The sequence below is a fragment of the Oncorhynchus mykiss genome, chromosome 3 (genome assembly GCF_013265735.2).
Source record: "Oncorhynchus mykiss isolate Arlee chromosome 3, USDA_OmykA_1.1, whole genome shotgun sequence".
NCBI classification, from domain to species: domain Eukaryota; kingdom Metazoa; phylum Chordata; class Actinopteri; order Salmoniformes; family Salmonidae; genus Oncorhynchus; species Oncorhynchus mykiss.
The window spans coordinates 83,741,627-83,759,611 of record NC_048567.1 but is presented as its reverse complement, the minus strand read 5'-3'; the positions used below and the strand labels follow the sequence as shown (position 1 = coordinate 83,759,611).

The window sequence follows — 17,985 nt, the reverse complement described above, 5'->3', positions numbered from 1 at the left end:
GTCTCTCGATGTGCAAAACTGATAGAGACATACCCCAAGCGACTTACAGCTGTAATCGCAGCAAAAGGTGGCGCTACAAAGTATTAACTTAAGGGGGCTGAATAATTTTGCACGCCCAATTTTTCAGTTTTTGATTTGTTAAAACAGTTTGAAATATCCAATAAATGTCGTTCCACTTCATGATTGTGTCCCACTTGTTGTTGATTCTTCACAAAAAAATACAGTTTTATATCTTTATGTTTGAAGCCTGAAATGTGGCAAAAGGTCGCAAAGTTCAAGGGGGCCGAATACTTTCGCAAGGCACTGTATTATGAAGATGTCAAATGGTCACCAACAAAAAGATAAACAAGAGGCATATAGCTAATGCAGCATATGGAATTAATTTTCCACATGTAAATAGCCCTCTTCAGTAGTCCTCAAAGCATGCCATTTCAGTAGTCCTCAAAGCATGCCATTTCAGTAGTCCTCAAAGCATGCCATTTCAGTAGTCCTCAAAGCATGCCATTTCAGTAGTCCTCAAAGCATGCCATTTCAGTAGTCCTCAAAGCATGCCATTTCAGTAGTCCTCAAAGCATGCCATTTCAGTAGTCCTCAAAGCATGCCATTTCAGTAGTCCTCAAAGCATGCCATTTCAGTAGTCCTCAAAGCATGCCATTTCAGTAGTCCTCAAAGCATGCCATTTCAGTAGTCCTCAAAGCATGCCATTTCAGTTGTCCTCAAAGCATGCTATTTCAGTAGTCCTCAAAGCATGCCATTTCAGTTGTCCTCAAAGCATGCCAATTCAGTTGTCCTCAAAGCATGCCATTTCAGTGGTCCTCAAAGCATGCCATTTCAGTAGTCCTCAAAGCATGCCATTTCAGTAGTCCTCAAAGCATGCCATTTCAGTAGTCCTCAAAGCATGCCATTTCAGTAGTCCTCAAAGCATGCCATTTCAGTAGTCCTCAAAGCATGCCATTTCAGTAGTCCTCAAAGCATGCCATTTCAGTTGTCCTCAAAGCATGCCATTTCAGTAGTCCTCAAAGCATGCCATTTCAGTAGTCCTCAAAGCATGCCATTTCAGTTGTCCTCAAAGCATGCCATTTCAGTAGTCCTCAAAGCATGCCATTTCAGTAGTCCTCAAAGCATGCCATTTCAGTTGTCCTCAAAGCATGCCATTTCAGTTGTCCTCAAAGCATGCCATTTCAGTAGTCCTCAAAGCATGCCATTTCAGTAGTCCTCAAAGCATGCCATTTCAGTAGTCCTCAAAGCATGCCATTTCAGTTGTCCTCAAAGCATGCCATTTCAGTTGTCCTCAAAGCATGCCATTTCAGTAGTCCTCAAAGCATGCCATTTCAGTAGTCCTCAAAGCCATTCCATGAGCGCAGCATTTATTTTTCAACTCGAATCATGGAGCCCAATCAGTCCTCTAATAACAAGAAAATCATAAACCACAGAGTAGGGCTGGCTAATAAGTCCATATTTTTGTGGTTGTGCTCAGGTAAATCCATTTGGCTAATCTATACTTCTACTACTATATTTCCACATCCTGTTCTTGAAGATCAAGGGGTATAACATTAGTTAGAATGACTGGAATTCTGATAGAGTTTGGTTTTTAATGTAAAGATATAATTTAATCATATTATTATATGCAGTAGAAAGCGAAGGGTTAGAAGAATCCTACATAACCAACCCATAAAGTGAAATGTAACATCCATATTTGACCAGCTGTGTAAACGATAACAAGGATTTATCCTGCAATAGATGTCGTTCAATTGGTAAGATACATTTGTCTTCTTCTAAGGCCTCTTAAGGGGAAAGTAATCTAAAAGTAACTGAATGTAATTAGATTACGTTACTGAGTTTGGGGTAATCCAAAAGTTACGTTACTGATTACAATTTTGGTAACTAGTAACTGTAACAGATTACATTTAGAAAGTAACCTACCCAACCCTGTACCTGAGTCACCGGCTTCATCAATAAGTGCATCGACGACATCGTCCTCACAATGACCATACATACGTACAGTTGATGTCAGAAGTTTACATACACCTCAGCCAAATACATTTAAACTCAGTTTTTCACAATTCCTGACATTTAATCAGAGTAAAAAAATCCCCTGTCTTAGGTCAGTTAGGATCACCACTTTATTTTAAGAATGTGAAATGTCAGAATAATAGTAGGGAATTATTTATTTCAGCTTTAATTTCTTTCATCACTTTCCCAGTGGCTCAGAAGTTTACATACACTCAATTAGTATTTGGTAGCATTGTTGTTTAACAAGTTGTTTAACTTGGGTCAAACGTTTCGGGTAGCCTTCCACAAGCTTCCCACAATAAGTTGGGTGAATTTTGACCCACTCCTCCTGACAGGGCTGGTGTATCTGAGTCAGGTTTGTAGGCCTCCTTGCTTGCACACGCTTTTTTAGTTCTGCCCACAAATGTTCTATATGATTGAGGTCAGGGCTTTGTGATGGCCACTCCAATACCTTGACTTTGTTGTCCTTAAGCCATTTTGCCACAACTTTGGAAGTATGCTTGGGGTCATTGTCCATTTGGAAGACCCATTTGCGACCAAGCCTTAACTTCCTGACTGATGTCTTGAGATGTTGCTTCAATATATCCACATCATTTTTCTCCCTCATGATGCCATCTATTTTGTGAAGTGCACCAGTCCTTCCTGCAGCAAAGCACCCCTACAACATGATGCTGCCACCCCCGTGCTTCACAGAAGGGATGATGTTCTTCGGCTTGCAAGCGTCCCCCTTTTTCCTCCAAATATAACGATGGTCATTATGGCCAAACAGTTCTATTTTTGTTTCATCAGACCAGAGGACATTTCTCCAAAAAGTACGGTCTTTGTCCCCATGTGCAGTTGCAAAACGTAGTCTGGCTTTTTATGGCGGTTTTGGAGCAGTGGCTTCTTCCTTGCTGAGTGGACTCAGGTTATGTTGATATAGGACTCGTTTTACTGTGGATATATATACTTTTGTACCTGTTTCCTCCAGCATCTTCACAAGGTCCTTTGCTGTTGTTCTGGGATTGATTTGCACTTTTCACACCAAAGTATGTTCATCTTTAGGAGACAGAATACACCTCCTTCCTGAGATCACTACTATCCCTGACCTGATGGAGTGGCAGGACCGGCTTATTACTGAGATCACTACTATCCCTGATCTGATGGAGTGGCAGGACCGGCTTATTACTGAGATCACTACTATCCCTGATCTGATGGAGTGGCATGACCGGCTTATTACTGAGATCACTACTATCCCTGACCTGATGGAGTGGCAGGACCGGCTTATTACTGAGATCACTACTATCCCTGACCTGATGGAGTGGTAGGACCGGCTTATTACTGAGATCACTACTATCCCTGATCTGATGGAGTGGTAGGACCGGCTTATTACTGAGATCACTACTATCCCTGACCTGATGGAGTGGCAGGACCGGCTTATTACTGAGATCACTACTATCCCTGACCTGATGGAGTGGCAGGACCGGCTTATTACTGAGATCACTACTATCCCTGATCTGATGGAGTGGTAGGACCGGCTTATTACTGAGATCACTACTATCCCTGACCTGATGGAGTGGCAGGACCGGCTTATTACTGAGATCACTACTATCCCTGACCTGATGGAGTGGCAGGACCGGCTTATTACTGAGATCACTACTATCCCTGATCTGATGAAGTGGCAGGACCGGCTTATTACTGAGATCACTACTATCCCTGACCTGATGGAGTGGCAGGACCGGCAGCATTGGCAGCACCGGCAGCACCAGCAGCACCAGTAGCACCAGGAGCACCAGGAGCACCGGCAGCACCGGCAGCACCAGTAGCACCAGGAGCACCAGGAGCACCGGCAGCACCGGCAGCACCAGCAGCACCGGCAGCACCGGCAGCACCGGCAGCACCAGCAGCACCAGCAGCACCGGCAGCACCGGCAGCACCAGCAGCACCGGCAGCACCGGCAGCACCGGCAGCACCAGCAGCACCGGCAGCACCGGCAGCACCGGCAGCACCAGCAGCACCGGCAGCACCGGCAGCACCAGGAGCACCGGCAGCACCGGCAGCACCGGCAGCACCGGCAGCACCGGCAGCACCAGCAGCACCAGCAGCACCGGCAGCACCAGCAGCACCGGCAGCACCGGCAGCACCAGCAGCACCAGCAGCACCAGCAGCACCAGGAGCACCGGCAGCACCAGCAGCACCAGCAGCACCAGCAGCACCGGCAGCACCAGGAGCACCAGGAGCACCAGCAGCACCAGCAGCACCAGCAGCACCAGCAGCACCGGCAGCACCAGCAGCACCAGCAGCACCAGCAGCACAAGTTTATTTCTATCCTTTTGGAATATTTCCTGTTAACAATGTTACATTTCATAACTTCTTATAACAATAAAATCTAATTTACCAACATTTCTGAAAATGGATATATAGCGTTTTGGAATTAAACTCTTCAGATCAATATAGAGAGAGAAGAGGGTTCACAATGTTTTTTCTGATATTGAATGTTGCAGTCACAGATGGGTTCATATTATCTTTATAATCAAACCACATAGGTTCAGAGATCTATTGTGGCAACCACTTCCTGACTGAGCAAACAGGACGGAGTAAGGTATGATGTAAACAACTGCTGCACAGTGGTTCTTCACATCTCTGTGTCACATACTAGTACTGTAGATTCTCCTCCACAGACACTCTGTTAACCCTAAGTACAGATCTAGGATCAGTTCCCCCTCCTCAGATTCTAACCTTTAACAAAACAAAAATTTGAAGGGGGGGGGGGGGGTGCAAAACTGACCCAGGATAAGCTTCCTTAGGGTAACTTCACCCGACACCTTTACAGGCTCTTGATTTCTGACTCAAAGAACCCGAACCCTGTTGTCTTCTGGAACGTGACGTCACTATCCCAACAGGAGGGACGCCACGTTTCAGTGCAGACGTAAAATAATACTCACTAAAGTTCCAAACCCACCAAACTAGCGTCCTGTCCAGCGGGGTGTACTTGTCCATCAAGCTGCCTCACGACAGAAACAGGTTCCTGCCCTCTAACATGTCATAGTCACTTAACCCACCCTCCTTGTTTCCCCATACAGACAGACCTCTGTCCATACAGAGTGTATCTCTCCACAGCAGAGTGTCCATCTCCTGCCCCAACATGACAGGAGACGATCTGAGATTCCACCTCTTTTTGAACCAGTCCCTCGTTCACACCACAGTGCTCAAGAGGAACCAGAATCACACCAGAAACAACCAATCAGACACCTGGGTCCAGTTCTACCTAGCTGAACAGAACCTGAACCACAACCTAACCAACCGCTATGTGTTCACGGTCAATGGAACAGGACTGTACATCTGCAGAGCAGAGAGGCTGTGGTCACCCCCTTATAAAGTGGACTGTGTTCACACTCTACTGATAACAGGTAAGGAACTGAATACAAAGATGATGCACTGCACAAATGAACTGACCTGGTCCCAGATCTATAACATCTCTAACAGAACCATAGTATCTTAGCCTGGTCCATGATCTAAAACACAACCATACTATCCTAGCCTGGTCCCAGATCTAAAACATCTCTAACAGAACCATACTATCTTAGCCTGGTCCATGATCTAAAACACAACCAGACTATCCTAGCCTGGTCCCAGATCTATAACATCTCTAACAGAACCATAGTATCTTAGCCTGGTTCCAGACCTATAACACAACCATACTATCCTAGCCTGGTCCATGATCTAAAACATCTCTAACAGAACCATACTATCCTAGCCTGGTCCCAGACCTATAACACAACCATACTATCCTAGCCTGGTCCATGATCTAAAACATCTCTAACAGAACCATACTATCCTAGCCTGGTCCCAGATCTATAACATAACCAGACTATCCTAGCCTGGTCCCAGATCTATAACATCTCTAACAGAACCATAGTATCCTAGCCTGGTCCCAGATCTATAACATCTCTAACAGAACCATAGTATCCTAGCCTGGTCCCAGATCTATAACAGAACCATAGTATCTTAGCCTGGTTCCAGACCTATAACACAACCATACTATCCTAGCCTGGTCCATGATCTAAAACATCTCTAACAGAACCATACTATCCTAGCCTGGTCCCAGACCTATAACACAACCATACTATCCTAGCCTGGTCCATGATCTAAAACATCTCTAACAGAACCATACTATCCTAGCCTGGTCCCAGACCTATAACACAACCATACTATCCTAGCCTGGTCCATGATCTAAAACATCTCTAACAGAACCATACTATCCTAGCCTGGTCCCAGACCTATAACACAACCATACTATCCTAGCCTGGTCCATGATCTAAAACATCTCTATCAGAACCATACTATCTTAGCCTGGTCCCAGATCTAAAACATCTCTAACAGAACCATACTATCTTAGCCTGGTCCATGATCTAAAACATCTCTAACAGAACCATACTATCCTAGCCTGGTCCCAGATCTATAACAGAACCATACTATCTTAGCCTGGTCCCAGATCTATAACACAACCAGACTATCCTAGCCTGGTCCCAGATCTATAATATCTCTAACAGAACCAGACTATCTTAGCCTGGTCCCAGATCTTTAACACAACCAGACTATCCTAGCCTGGTCCCAGATCTATAACATCTCTAACAGAACCATAGTATCTTAGCCTGGTCCCAGATCTAAAACACAACCATACTATCCTAGCCTGGTCCCAGATCTATAACACAACCAGACTATCCTAGCCTGGTCCTAGATCTATAACAGAACCATACTATCCTAGCCTGGTCCCAGATCTCTAACAGAACCATACTATCCTAGTCTGGTCCCAGATCTATAACAGAACCATACTATCCTAGCCTGGTCCCAGATCTAAAACATCTCTAACAGAACCATACTATGTTAGCCTGGTTCCAGACCTATAACAGAACCATACTATCCTAGCCTGGTCCCAGATCTATAACAGAACCATACTATCCCAGCCTGGTCCCAGATCTATAACAGAACCATACTATCTTAGCCTGGTTCCAGACCTAAAACACAACCATACTATCCTAGCCTGGTCCCAGATCTATAACACAACCAGACTATCCTAGCCTGGTCCTAGATCTATAACACAATCAGACTATCCTAGCCTGGTCCCAGATCTAAAACATCTCTAACAGAACCATACTATCTTAGCCTGGTTCCAGACCTATAACACAACCATACTATCCTAGCCTGGTCCCAGATCTAAAACATCTCTAACAGAACCATACTATCCTAGCCTGGTCCCAGATCTAAAACACAGCCAGACTATCCTAGCCTGGTCCCAGATCTAAAACATTTCTAACAGAACCATACTATCTTAGCCTGGTCCCAGATCTATAACACAACCAGACTATCTTAGCCTGGTCCCAGATCTAAAACATCTCTAACAGAACCATACTATCTTAGCCTGGTCCATGATCTAAAACATCTCTAACAGAACCATACTATCTTAGCCTGGTCCCAGATCTAAAACATCTCTAACAGAACCATAGTATCTTAGCCTGGTCCCAGATCTAAAACATCTCTAACAGAACCATACTATCTTAGCCTGGTCCCAGATCTATAACATCTCTAACAGAACCATAGTATCTTAGCCTGGTCCCAGATCTAAAACATCTCTAACAGAACCATACTATCCTAGCCTGGTCCCAGATCTATAACACAACCAGACTATCCTAGCCTGGTCCCAGATCTATAACACAACCAGACTATCTTAGCATGGTCCCAGATCTATAACACAACCAGACTATCCTAGCCTGGTCCGAGATCTAAAACATCTCTAACAGAACCATACTATCTTAGCCTGGTTCCAGACCTATAACAGAACCATACTATCTTAGCCTGGTTCCAGACCTATAACAGAACCATACTATCCTAGCCTGGTCCCAGATCTATAACAGAACCATACTATCCCAGCCTGGTCCCAGATCTATAACAGAACCATACTATCTTAGCCTGGTCCCAGATCTATAACACAACCAGACTATCTTAGCCTGGTCCCAGATTTATGACACAACCAGACTATCTTAGCCTGGTCCCAGATTTATGACACAACCAGACTATCCTAGCCTGGTCCTAGATCTATAACACAAACAGACTATCCTAGCCTGGTCCCAGATCTAAAACATTTCTAACAGAACCATACTATCTTAGCCTGGTTCCAGACCTATAACACAACCATACTATCCTAGCCTGGTCCCAGATCTATAACACAACCAGACTATCCTAGCCTGGTCCTAGATCTAAAACATTTCTAACAGAACCATACTATCTTAGCCTGGTTCCAGACCTATAACACAACCATACTATCCTAGCCTGGTCCCAGATCTATAACACAAACAGACTATCCTAGCCTGGTCCCAGATCTAAAACATTTCTAACAGAACCATACTATCTTAGCCTGGTTCCAGATCTATAACACAACCAGACTATCCTAGCCTGGTCCCAGATCTAAAACATCTCTAACAGAACCATACTATCTTAGCCTGGTTCCAGACCTATAACACAACCATACTATCCTAGCCTGGTCCCAGATCTATAACACAACCAGACTATCCTAGCCTGGTCCCAGATCTATAACACAACCAGACTATCCTAGCCTGGTCCCAGATCTAAAACATCTCTAACACAACCAGACTATCCTAGCCTGGTCCCAGATCTAAAACACAGCCAGACTATCCTAGCCTGGTCCCAGATCTATAACACAAACATACTATCTTAGCCTGGTCCCAGATCTAAAACACAGCCAGACTATCTTAGCCTGGTCCCAGATTTATAACACAACCATACTATCTTAGCCTGGTCCCAGATCTAAAACATCTCTAACAGAACCATACTATCCTAGCCTGGTCCCAGATCTCTAACAGAACCATACTATCCTAGCCTGGTCCCAGATCTAAAACACAGCCAGACTATCCTAGCCTGGTCCCAGATCTAAAACATCTCTAACAGAACCATACTATCTTAGCCTGGTCCCAGATCTATAACACAACCAGACTATCTTAGCCTGGTCCCAGATCTAAAACATCTCTAACAGAACCATACTATCTTAGCCTGGTCCATGATCTAAAACATCTCTAACAGAAACATACTATCTTAGCCTGGTCCCAGATCTATAACACAACCAGACTATCTTAGCCTGGTCCCAGACCTATAACACAACCAGACTATCCTAGCCTGGTCCCAGATCTATAACAGAACCAGACTATCCTAGCCTGGTCCCAGATCTATAACAGAACCAGACTATCCTAGCCTGGTCCCAGATCTATAACATCACTAACAGAACCATACTATCCTAGTCTGGTCCCAGATCTCTAACAGAACCAGACTATCCTAGCCTGGTCCTAGATATATAACACAACCAGACTATCCTAGTCTGGTCCATGATCTAAAACATCTCTAACAGAACCATACTATCTTAGCCTGGTCCCAGATCTATAACAGAACCAGACTATCCTAGCCTTGTCCCAGATCTATAACAGAACCAGACTATCCTAACCTGGTCCCAGATCTATAACATCACTAACAGAACCATACTATCCTAGCCTTGTCCCAGATCTATAACACAACCAGACTATCTTAGCATGGTCCCAGATCTATAACACAACCAGACTATCCTAGCCTGGTCCGAGATCTAAAACATCTCTAACAGAACCATACTATCTTAGCCTGGTTCCAGACCTAAAACAGAACCATACTATCTTAGCCTGGTTCCAGACCTATAACAGAACCATACTATCCTAGCCTGGTCCCAGATCTATAACAGAACCATACTATCCCAGCCTGGTCCCAGATCTATAACAGAACCATACTATCTTAGCCTGGTCCCAGATCTATAACACAACCAGACTATCTTAGCCTGGTCCCAGATTTATGACACAACCAGACTATCTTAGCCTGGTCCCAGATTTATGACACAACCAGACTATCCTAGCCTGGTCCTAGATCTATAACACAAACAGACTATCCTAGCCTGGTCCCAGATCTAAAACATTTCTAACAGAACCATACTATCTTAGCCTGGTTCCAGACCTATAACACAACCATACTATCCTAGCCTGGTCCCAGATCTATAACACAACCAGACTATCCTAGCCTGGTCCTAGATCTATAACACAACCAGACTATCCTAGCCTGGTCCCAGATCTAAAACATCTCTAACAGAACCATACTATCTTAGCCTGGTTCCAGACCTATAACACAACCATACTATCCTAGCCTGGTCCCAGATCTATAACACAACCAGACTATCCTAGCCTGGTCCCAGATCTATAACACAACCAGACTATCCTAGCCTGGTCCCAGATCTAAAACATCTCTAACACAACCAGACTATCCTAGCCTGGTCCCAGATCTAAAACACAGCCAGACTATCCTAGCCTGGTCCCAGATCTATAACACAAACATACTATCTTAGCCTGGTCCCAGATCTAAAACACAGCCAGACTATCTTAGCCTGGTCCCAGATTTATAACACAACCATACTATCTTAGCCTGGTCCCAGATCTAAAACATCTCTAACAGAACCATACTATCCTAGCCTGGTCCCAGATCTCTAACAGAACCATACTATCCTAGCCTGGTCCCAGATCTAAAACACAGCCAGACTATCCTAGCCTGGTCCCAGATCTAAAACATCTCTAACAGAACCATACTATCTTAGCCTGGTCCCAGATCTATAACACAACCAGACTATCTTAGCCTGGTCCCAGATCTAAAACATCTCTAACAGAACCATACTATCTTAGCCTGGTCCATGATCTAAAACATCTCTAACAGAAACATACTATCTTAGCCTGGTCCCAGATCTATAACACAACCAGACTATCTTAGCCTGGTCCCAGACCTATAACACAACCAGACTATCCTAGCCTGGTCCCAGATCTATAACAGAACCAGACTATCCTAGCCTGGTCCCAGATCTATAACAGAACCAGACTATCCTAGCCTGGTCCCAGATCTATAACATCACTAACAGAACCATACTATCCTAGTCTGGTCCCAGATCTCTAACAGAACCAGACTATCCTAGCCTGGTCCTAGATATATAACACAACCAGACTATCCTAGTCTGGTCCATGATCTAAAACATCTCTAACAGAACCATACTATCTTAGCCTGGTCCCAGATCTATAACAGAACCAGACTATCCTAGCCTTGTCCCAGATCTATAACAGAACCAGACTATCCTAGCCTGGTCCCAGATCTATAACATCACTAACAGAACCATACTATCCTAGCCTGGTCCCAGATCTCTAACAGAACCAGACTATCCTAGCCTGGTCCCAGATCTATAAAAGAACCATACTATCCTAGCCTGGTCCCAGATCTATAACAGAACCATACTATCCTAGCCTGGTCCCAGATCAATAACAGAACCATACTATCTTACCCTGGTCCCAGATCTAAAACATCTCTAACAGAACCATACTATCTTAGCCTGGTCCATGATCTAAAACATCTCTAACAGAACCATACTATCTTAGCCTGGTCCCAGATCTATAACACAACCAGACTATCCTAGCCTGGTCCTAGATCTATAACACAACCAGACTATCCTAGTCTGGTCCATGATCTAAAACATCTCTAACAGAACCATACTATCCTAGCCTGGTCCCAGATCTCTAACAGAACCAGACTATCCTAGCCTGGTCCCAGATCTATAAAAGAACCATACTATCCTAGCCTGGTCCCAGATCTATAACAGAACCATACTATCCTAGCCTGGTCCCAGATCTATAACAGAACCATACTATCTTACCCTGGTCCCAGATCTAAAACATCTCTAACAGAACCATACTATCTTAGCCTGGTCCATGATCTAAAACATCTCTAACAGAACCATACTATCTTAGCCTGGTCCCAGATCTATAACACAACCAGACTATCCTAGCCTGGTCCTAGATCTATAACACAACCAGACTATCCTAGTCTGGTCCATGATCTAAAACATCTCTAACAGAACCATACTATCCTAGCCTGGTCCTAGATCTATAACACAACCATACTATCCTAGCGTGGTCCCAGATCTATAACAGAACCATACTATCCTAGCCTGGTCCCAGATCTATAACACAACCAGACTATCCTAGCCTGGTCCCAGACCTATAACACAACCATACTATCCTAGCCTGGTCCATGACCTAAAACATCTCTAACAGAACCATACTATCTTAGCCTGGTCCCAGATCTAAAACATCTCTAACATAAACATACTATCTTAGCCTGGTCCCAGATCTATAACAGAACCAGACTATCCTAGCCTGGTCCCAGATCTATAACAGAACCAGACTATCCTAGCCTGGTCCCAGATCTATAACATCACTAACAGAACCATACTATCCTAGCCTGGTCCCAGATCTCTAACAGAACCAGACTATCCTAGCCTGGTCCCAGATCTATAAAAGAACCATACTATCCTAGCCTGGTCCCAGATCTATAACAGAACCATACTATCCTAGCCTGGTCCCAGATCTATAACAGAACCATACTATCCTAGCCTGGTCCCAGATCTATAACAGAACCATACTATCTTAGCCTGGTCCCAGATCTATAACAGAACCAGACTATCCTAGCCTGGTCCCAGATCTATAACAGAACCAGACTATCCTAGCCTGGTCCCAGATCTATAACATCACTAACAGAACCATACTATCCTAGCCTGGTCCCAGATCTCTAACAGAACCAGACTATCCTAGCCTGGTCCCAGATCTATAAAAGAACCATACTATCCTAGCCTGGTCCCAGATCTATAACAGAACCATACTATCCTAGCCTGGTCCCAGATCTATAACAGAACCATACTATCCTACACTGGTCCCAGATCTATAACAGAACCATACTATCCTAGCCTGGTCCCAGATCTATAACAGAACCATACTATCTTAGCCTGGTCCCAGATCTAAAACATCTCTAACAGAACCATACTATCTTAGCCTGGTCCATGATCTAAAACATCTCTAACAGAACCATACTATCTTAGCCTGGTCCCAGATCTATAACACAACCAGACTATCCTAGCCTGGTCCTAGATCTATAACACAACCAGACTATCCTAGTCTGGTCCATGATCTAAAACATCTCTAACAGAACCATACTATCCTAGCCTGGTCCTAGATCTATAACACAACCATACTATCCTAGCGTGGTCCCAGATCTATAACAGAACCATACTATCCTAGCCTGGTCCCAGATCTATAACACAACCATACTATCCTAGCCTGGTCCCAGATTTAAAACATCTCTAACAGAACCATACTATCTTAGCCTGGTCCCAGATCTAAAACATCTCTAACAGAACCATACTATCCTAGCCTGGTCCCAGATCTATAACAGAACCATACTATCCTAGCCTGGTCCCAGACCTATAACACAACCAGACTATCCTAGCCTGGTCCCAGACCTATAACACAACCATACTATCCTAGCCTGGTCCATGATCTAAAACATCTCTAACAGAACCATACTATCTTAGCCTGGTCCCAGATCTATAACACAACCAGACTATCCTAGCCTGGTCCCAGATCTATAACAGAACCAGACTATCCTAGCCTGGTCCCAGATCTATAACATCACTAACAGAACCATACTATCCTAGCCTGGTCCCAGATCTCTAACAGAACCAGACTATCCTAGCCTGGTCCCAGATCTATAAAAGAACCATACTATCCTAGCCTGGTCCCAGATCTATAACAGAACCATACTATCCTAGCCTGGTCCCAGATCTATAACAGAACCATACTATCCTAGCCTGGTCCCAGATCTATAACAGAACCATACTATCCTAGCCTGGTCCCAGATCTATAACAGAACCATACTATCTTAGCCTGGTCCCAGATCTAAAACATCTCTAACAGAACCATACTATCTTAGCCTGGTCCATGATCTAAAACATCTCTAACAGAACCATACTATCTTAGCCTGGTCCCAGATCTATAACACAACCAGACTATCCTAGCCTGGTCCCAGATCTAAAACATCTCTAACAGAACCATACTATCTTAGCCTGGTCCCAGATTTAAAACATCTCTAACAGAACCATACTATCTTAGCCTGGTCCCAGATCTAAAACATCTCTAACAGAACCATACTATCCTAGCCTGGTCCCAGATCTATAACAGAACCATACTATCCTAGCCTGGTCCCAGACCTATAACACAACCAGACTATCCTAGCCTGGTCCCAGACCTATAACACAACCATACTATCCTAGCCTGGTCCATGATCTAAAACATCTCTAACAGAACCATACTATCTTAGCCTGGTCCCAGATCTAAAACATCTCTAACAGAAACATACTATCCTAGCCTGGTCCCAGATCTATAACAGAACCAGACTATCCTAGCCTGGTCCCAGATCTATAACAGAACCAGACTATCCTAGCCTGGTCCCAGATCTATAACATCACTAACAGAACCATACTATCCTAGCCTGGTCCCAGATCTCTAACAGAACCAGACTATCCTAGCCTGGTCCCAGATCTATAAAAGAATATACTATCCTAGCCTGGTCCCAGATCTATAACAGAACCATACTATCCTAGCCTGGTCCCAGATCTATAACAGAACCATACTATCCTAGCCTGGTCCCAGATCTATAACAGAACCATACTATCTTAGCCTGGTCCCAGATCTATAACACAACCAGACTATCCTAGCCTGGTCCTAGATCTATAACACAACCATACTATCCTAGCGTGGTCCCAGATCTATAACAGAACCATTCTATCCTAGCCTGGTCCCAGATCTATAACACAACCATACTATCCTAGCCTGGTCCATGATCTAACACATCTCTAACAGAACCATACTATCTTAGCCTGGTCCCAGATTTAAAACATCTCTAACAGAACCATACTATCTTAGCCTGGTCCCAGATCTAAAACATCTCTAACAGAACCATACTATCCTAGCCTGGTCCCAGATCTATAACAGAACCATACTATCCTAGCCTGGTCCCAGACCTATAACACAACCAGACTATCCTAGCCTGGTCCCAGACCTATAACACAACCATACTATCCTAGCCTGGTCCATGATCTAAAACATCTCTAACAGAACCATACTATCTTAGCCTGGTCCCAGATCTATAACATAACCAGACTATCCTAGCCTGGTCCCAGATCTATAACAGAACCAGACTATCCTAGCCTGGTCCCAGATCTATAACATCACTAACAGAACCATACTATCCTAGCCTGGTCCCAGATCTCTAACAGAACCAGACTATCCTGGCCTCGTCCCAGATCTATAAAAGAACCATACTATCCTAGCCTGGTCCCAGATCTATAACAGAACCATACTATCCTAGCCTGGTCCCAGATCTATAACAGAACCATACTATCCTAGCCTGGTCCCAGATCTATAACAGAACCATACTATCCTAGCCTGGTCCCAGATCTATAACAGAACCATACTATCCTAGCCTGGTCCCAGATCTAAAACATCTCTAACAGAACCATACTATCTTAGCCTGGTCCATGATCTAAAACATCTCTAACAGAACCATACTATCTTAGCCTGGTCCCAGATCTATAACATAACCATACTATCCTAGCGTGGTCCCAGATCTATAACAGAACCATACTATCCTAGCCTGGTCCCAGATCTATAACACAACCATACTATCCTAGCCTGGTCCATGATCTAACACATCTCTAACAGAACCATACTATCTTAGCCTGGTCCCAGATCTAAAACATCTCTAACAGAACCATACTATCTTAGCCTGGTCCCAGATCTAAAACATCTCTAACAGAACCATACTATCCTAGCCTGGTCCCAGATCTATAACAGAACCATACTATCCTAGCCTGGTCCCAGACCTATAACACAACCAGACTATCCTAGCCTGGTCCCAGACCTATAACACAACCATACTATCCTAGCCTGGTCCATGATCTAAAACATCTCTAACAGAACCATACTATCTTAGCCTGGTCCCAGATCTATAACAGAACCATACTATCCTAGCCTTGTCCCAGATCTATAACAGAACCATACTATCCTAGCCTGGTCCCCGAATAACAACAGAACCATACTATCCTAGCCTGGTCCCAGATCTATAACAGAACCATACTATCCTAGCCTGGTCCCAGATCTATAAAAGAACCATACTATCCTAGCCTGGTCCCCGAATAACAACAGAACCATACTATCCTAGCCTGGTCCCAGATCTATAACAGAACCATACTATCCTAGCCTGGTCCCAGATCTATAAAAGAACCAGACTATCCTAGCCTGGTCCCAGATCTAAAACATCTCTAACAGAACCATACTATCTTAGCCTGGTCCCAGACCTATAACAGAACCATACTATCTTAGCCTGGTCCCAGATCTAAAACATCTCTAACAGAACCATACTATATTAGCCTGGTCCCAGAACTATAACAGAACCATGCGATCTTAGCCTGGTCACAGATCTATAACAGAACCATACTATCCTAGCCTGGTCCCAGATCTATAACAGAACCATACTATCCTAACATGGTCCCAGATCTATAACAGAACCATACTATCCTAGCCTGGTCCCAGATCTATAACACAACCAGACTATCCTAGCCTGGTCCCAGATCTATAACATAACCATACTATCCTAGCCTGGTCCCAGATCTATAACAGAACCATACTGTCCTAGTCTGGTCCCAGATCTAAAACATCTCTAACAGAACCATACTATCTTAGCCTGGTCCCAGATCTATAACACAACCAGACTATCCTAGCCTGGTCCCAGATCTATAACACAACCATACTATCCCAGCCTGGTCCCAGATCTATAACAGAACCATACTATCCTAGCCTGGTCCCAGATCTATAACACAACCATACTATCCCAGCCTGGTCCCAGATCTATAACAGAACCATACTATCTTAGCCTGGTCCCAGATCTATAACACAACCAGACTATCCTAGCCTGGTCCCAGATCTATAACACAACCATACTATCCCAGCCTGGTCCCAGATCTATAACAGAACCATACTATCCTAGCCTGGTCCCAGATCTATAACAGAACCATGCGATCTTAGCCTGGTCACAGATCTATAACAGAACCATACTATCCTAGCCTGGTCCCAGATCTATAACAGAACCATACTATCCTAGCCTGGTCCCAGATCTATAACAGAACCATACTATCCTAGCCTGGTCCCAGATCTATAACACAACCAGACTATCCTAGCCTGGTCCCAGATCTATAACAGAACCATACTATCCTAGCCTGGTCCCAGATCTATAACACAACCAGACTATCCTAGCCTGGTCCCAGATCTATAACAGAACCATACTATCCTAGCCTGGTCCCAGATCTATAACAGAACCATACTATCCTAGTCTGGTCCCAGATCTAAAACATCTCTAACAGAACCATACTATCTTAGCCTGGTCCCAGATCTATAACACAACCAGACTATCCCAGCCTGGTCCCAGATCTATAACAGAACCATACTATCTTAGCCTGGTCCCAGATCTATAACACAACCAGACTATCTTAGCCTGGTCTCAGATTTATGACACAACCAGACTATCTTAGCCTGGTCCCAGATTTATGACACAACCAGACTATCCTAGCCTGGTCCTAGATCTATAACACAAACAGACTATCCTAGCCTGGTCCCAGATCTAAAACATCTCTAACAGAACCATACTATCTTAGCCTGGTTCCAGACCTATAACACAACCATACAATCCTAGCCTGGTCCCAGATCTATAACACAACCAGACTATCCTAGCCTGGTCCCAGATCTATAACACAACCAGACTATCCTAGCCTGGTCCCAGATCTAAAACATCTCTAACAGAACCATACTATCCTAGCCTGGTCCATGATCTAAAACATCTGTAACAGAACCATACTATCCTAGCCTGGTCCCAGATCTCTAACAGAACCATACTATCCTAGCCTGGTCCCAGATCTAAAACACAGCCAGACTATCCTAGCCTGGTCCCAGATCTAAAACATCTCTAACAGAACCATACTATCTT

The 17,985-nt window shown here is 44.2% G+C and overlaps 1 protein-coding gene across 1 annotated transcript in view; it reads left to right on the top strand.

Annotated features, from left to right (window-relative positions):
* LOC118964336 (T-cell-specific surface glycoprotein CD28-like) overlaps positions 1–17,985 on the top strand; it is a 123,220-nt gene that overhangs the window by 10,939 nt on the left and 94,296 nt on the right. Inside the window, exon 2 of the mRNA XM_036975350.1 lies at positions 5,076–5,402. Coding sequence (XP_036831245.1) covers positions 5,076–5,402 — 327 coding nt within the window. The remainder of the gene's footprint in view (positions 1–5,075; positions 5,403–17,985) is intronic.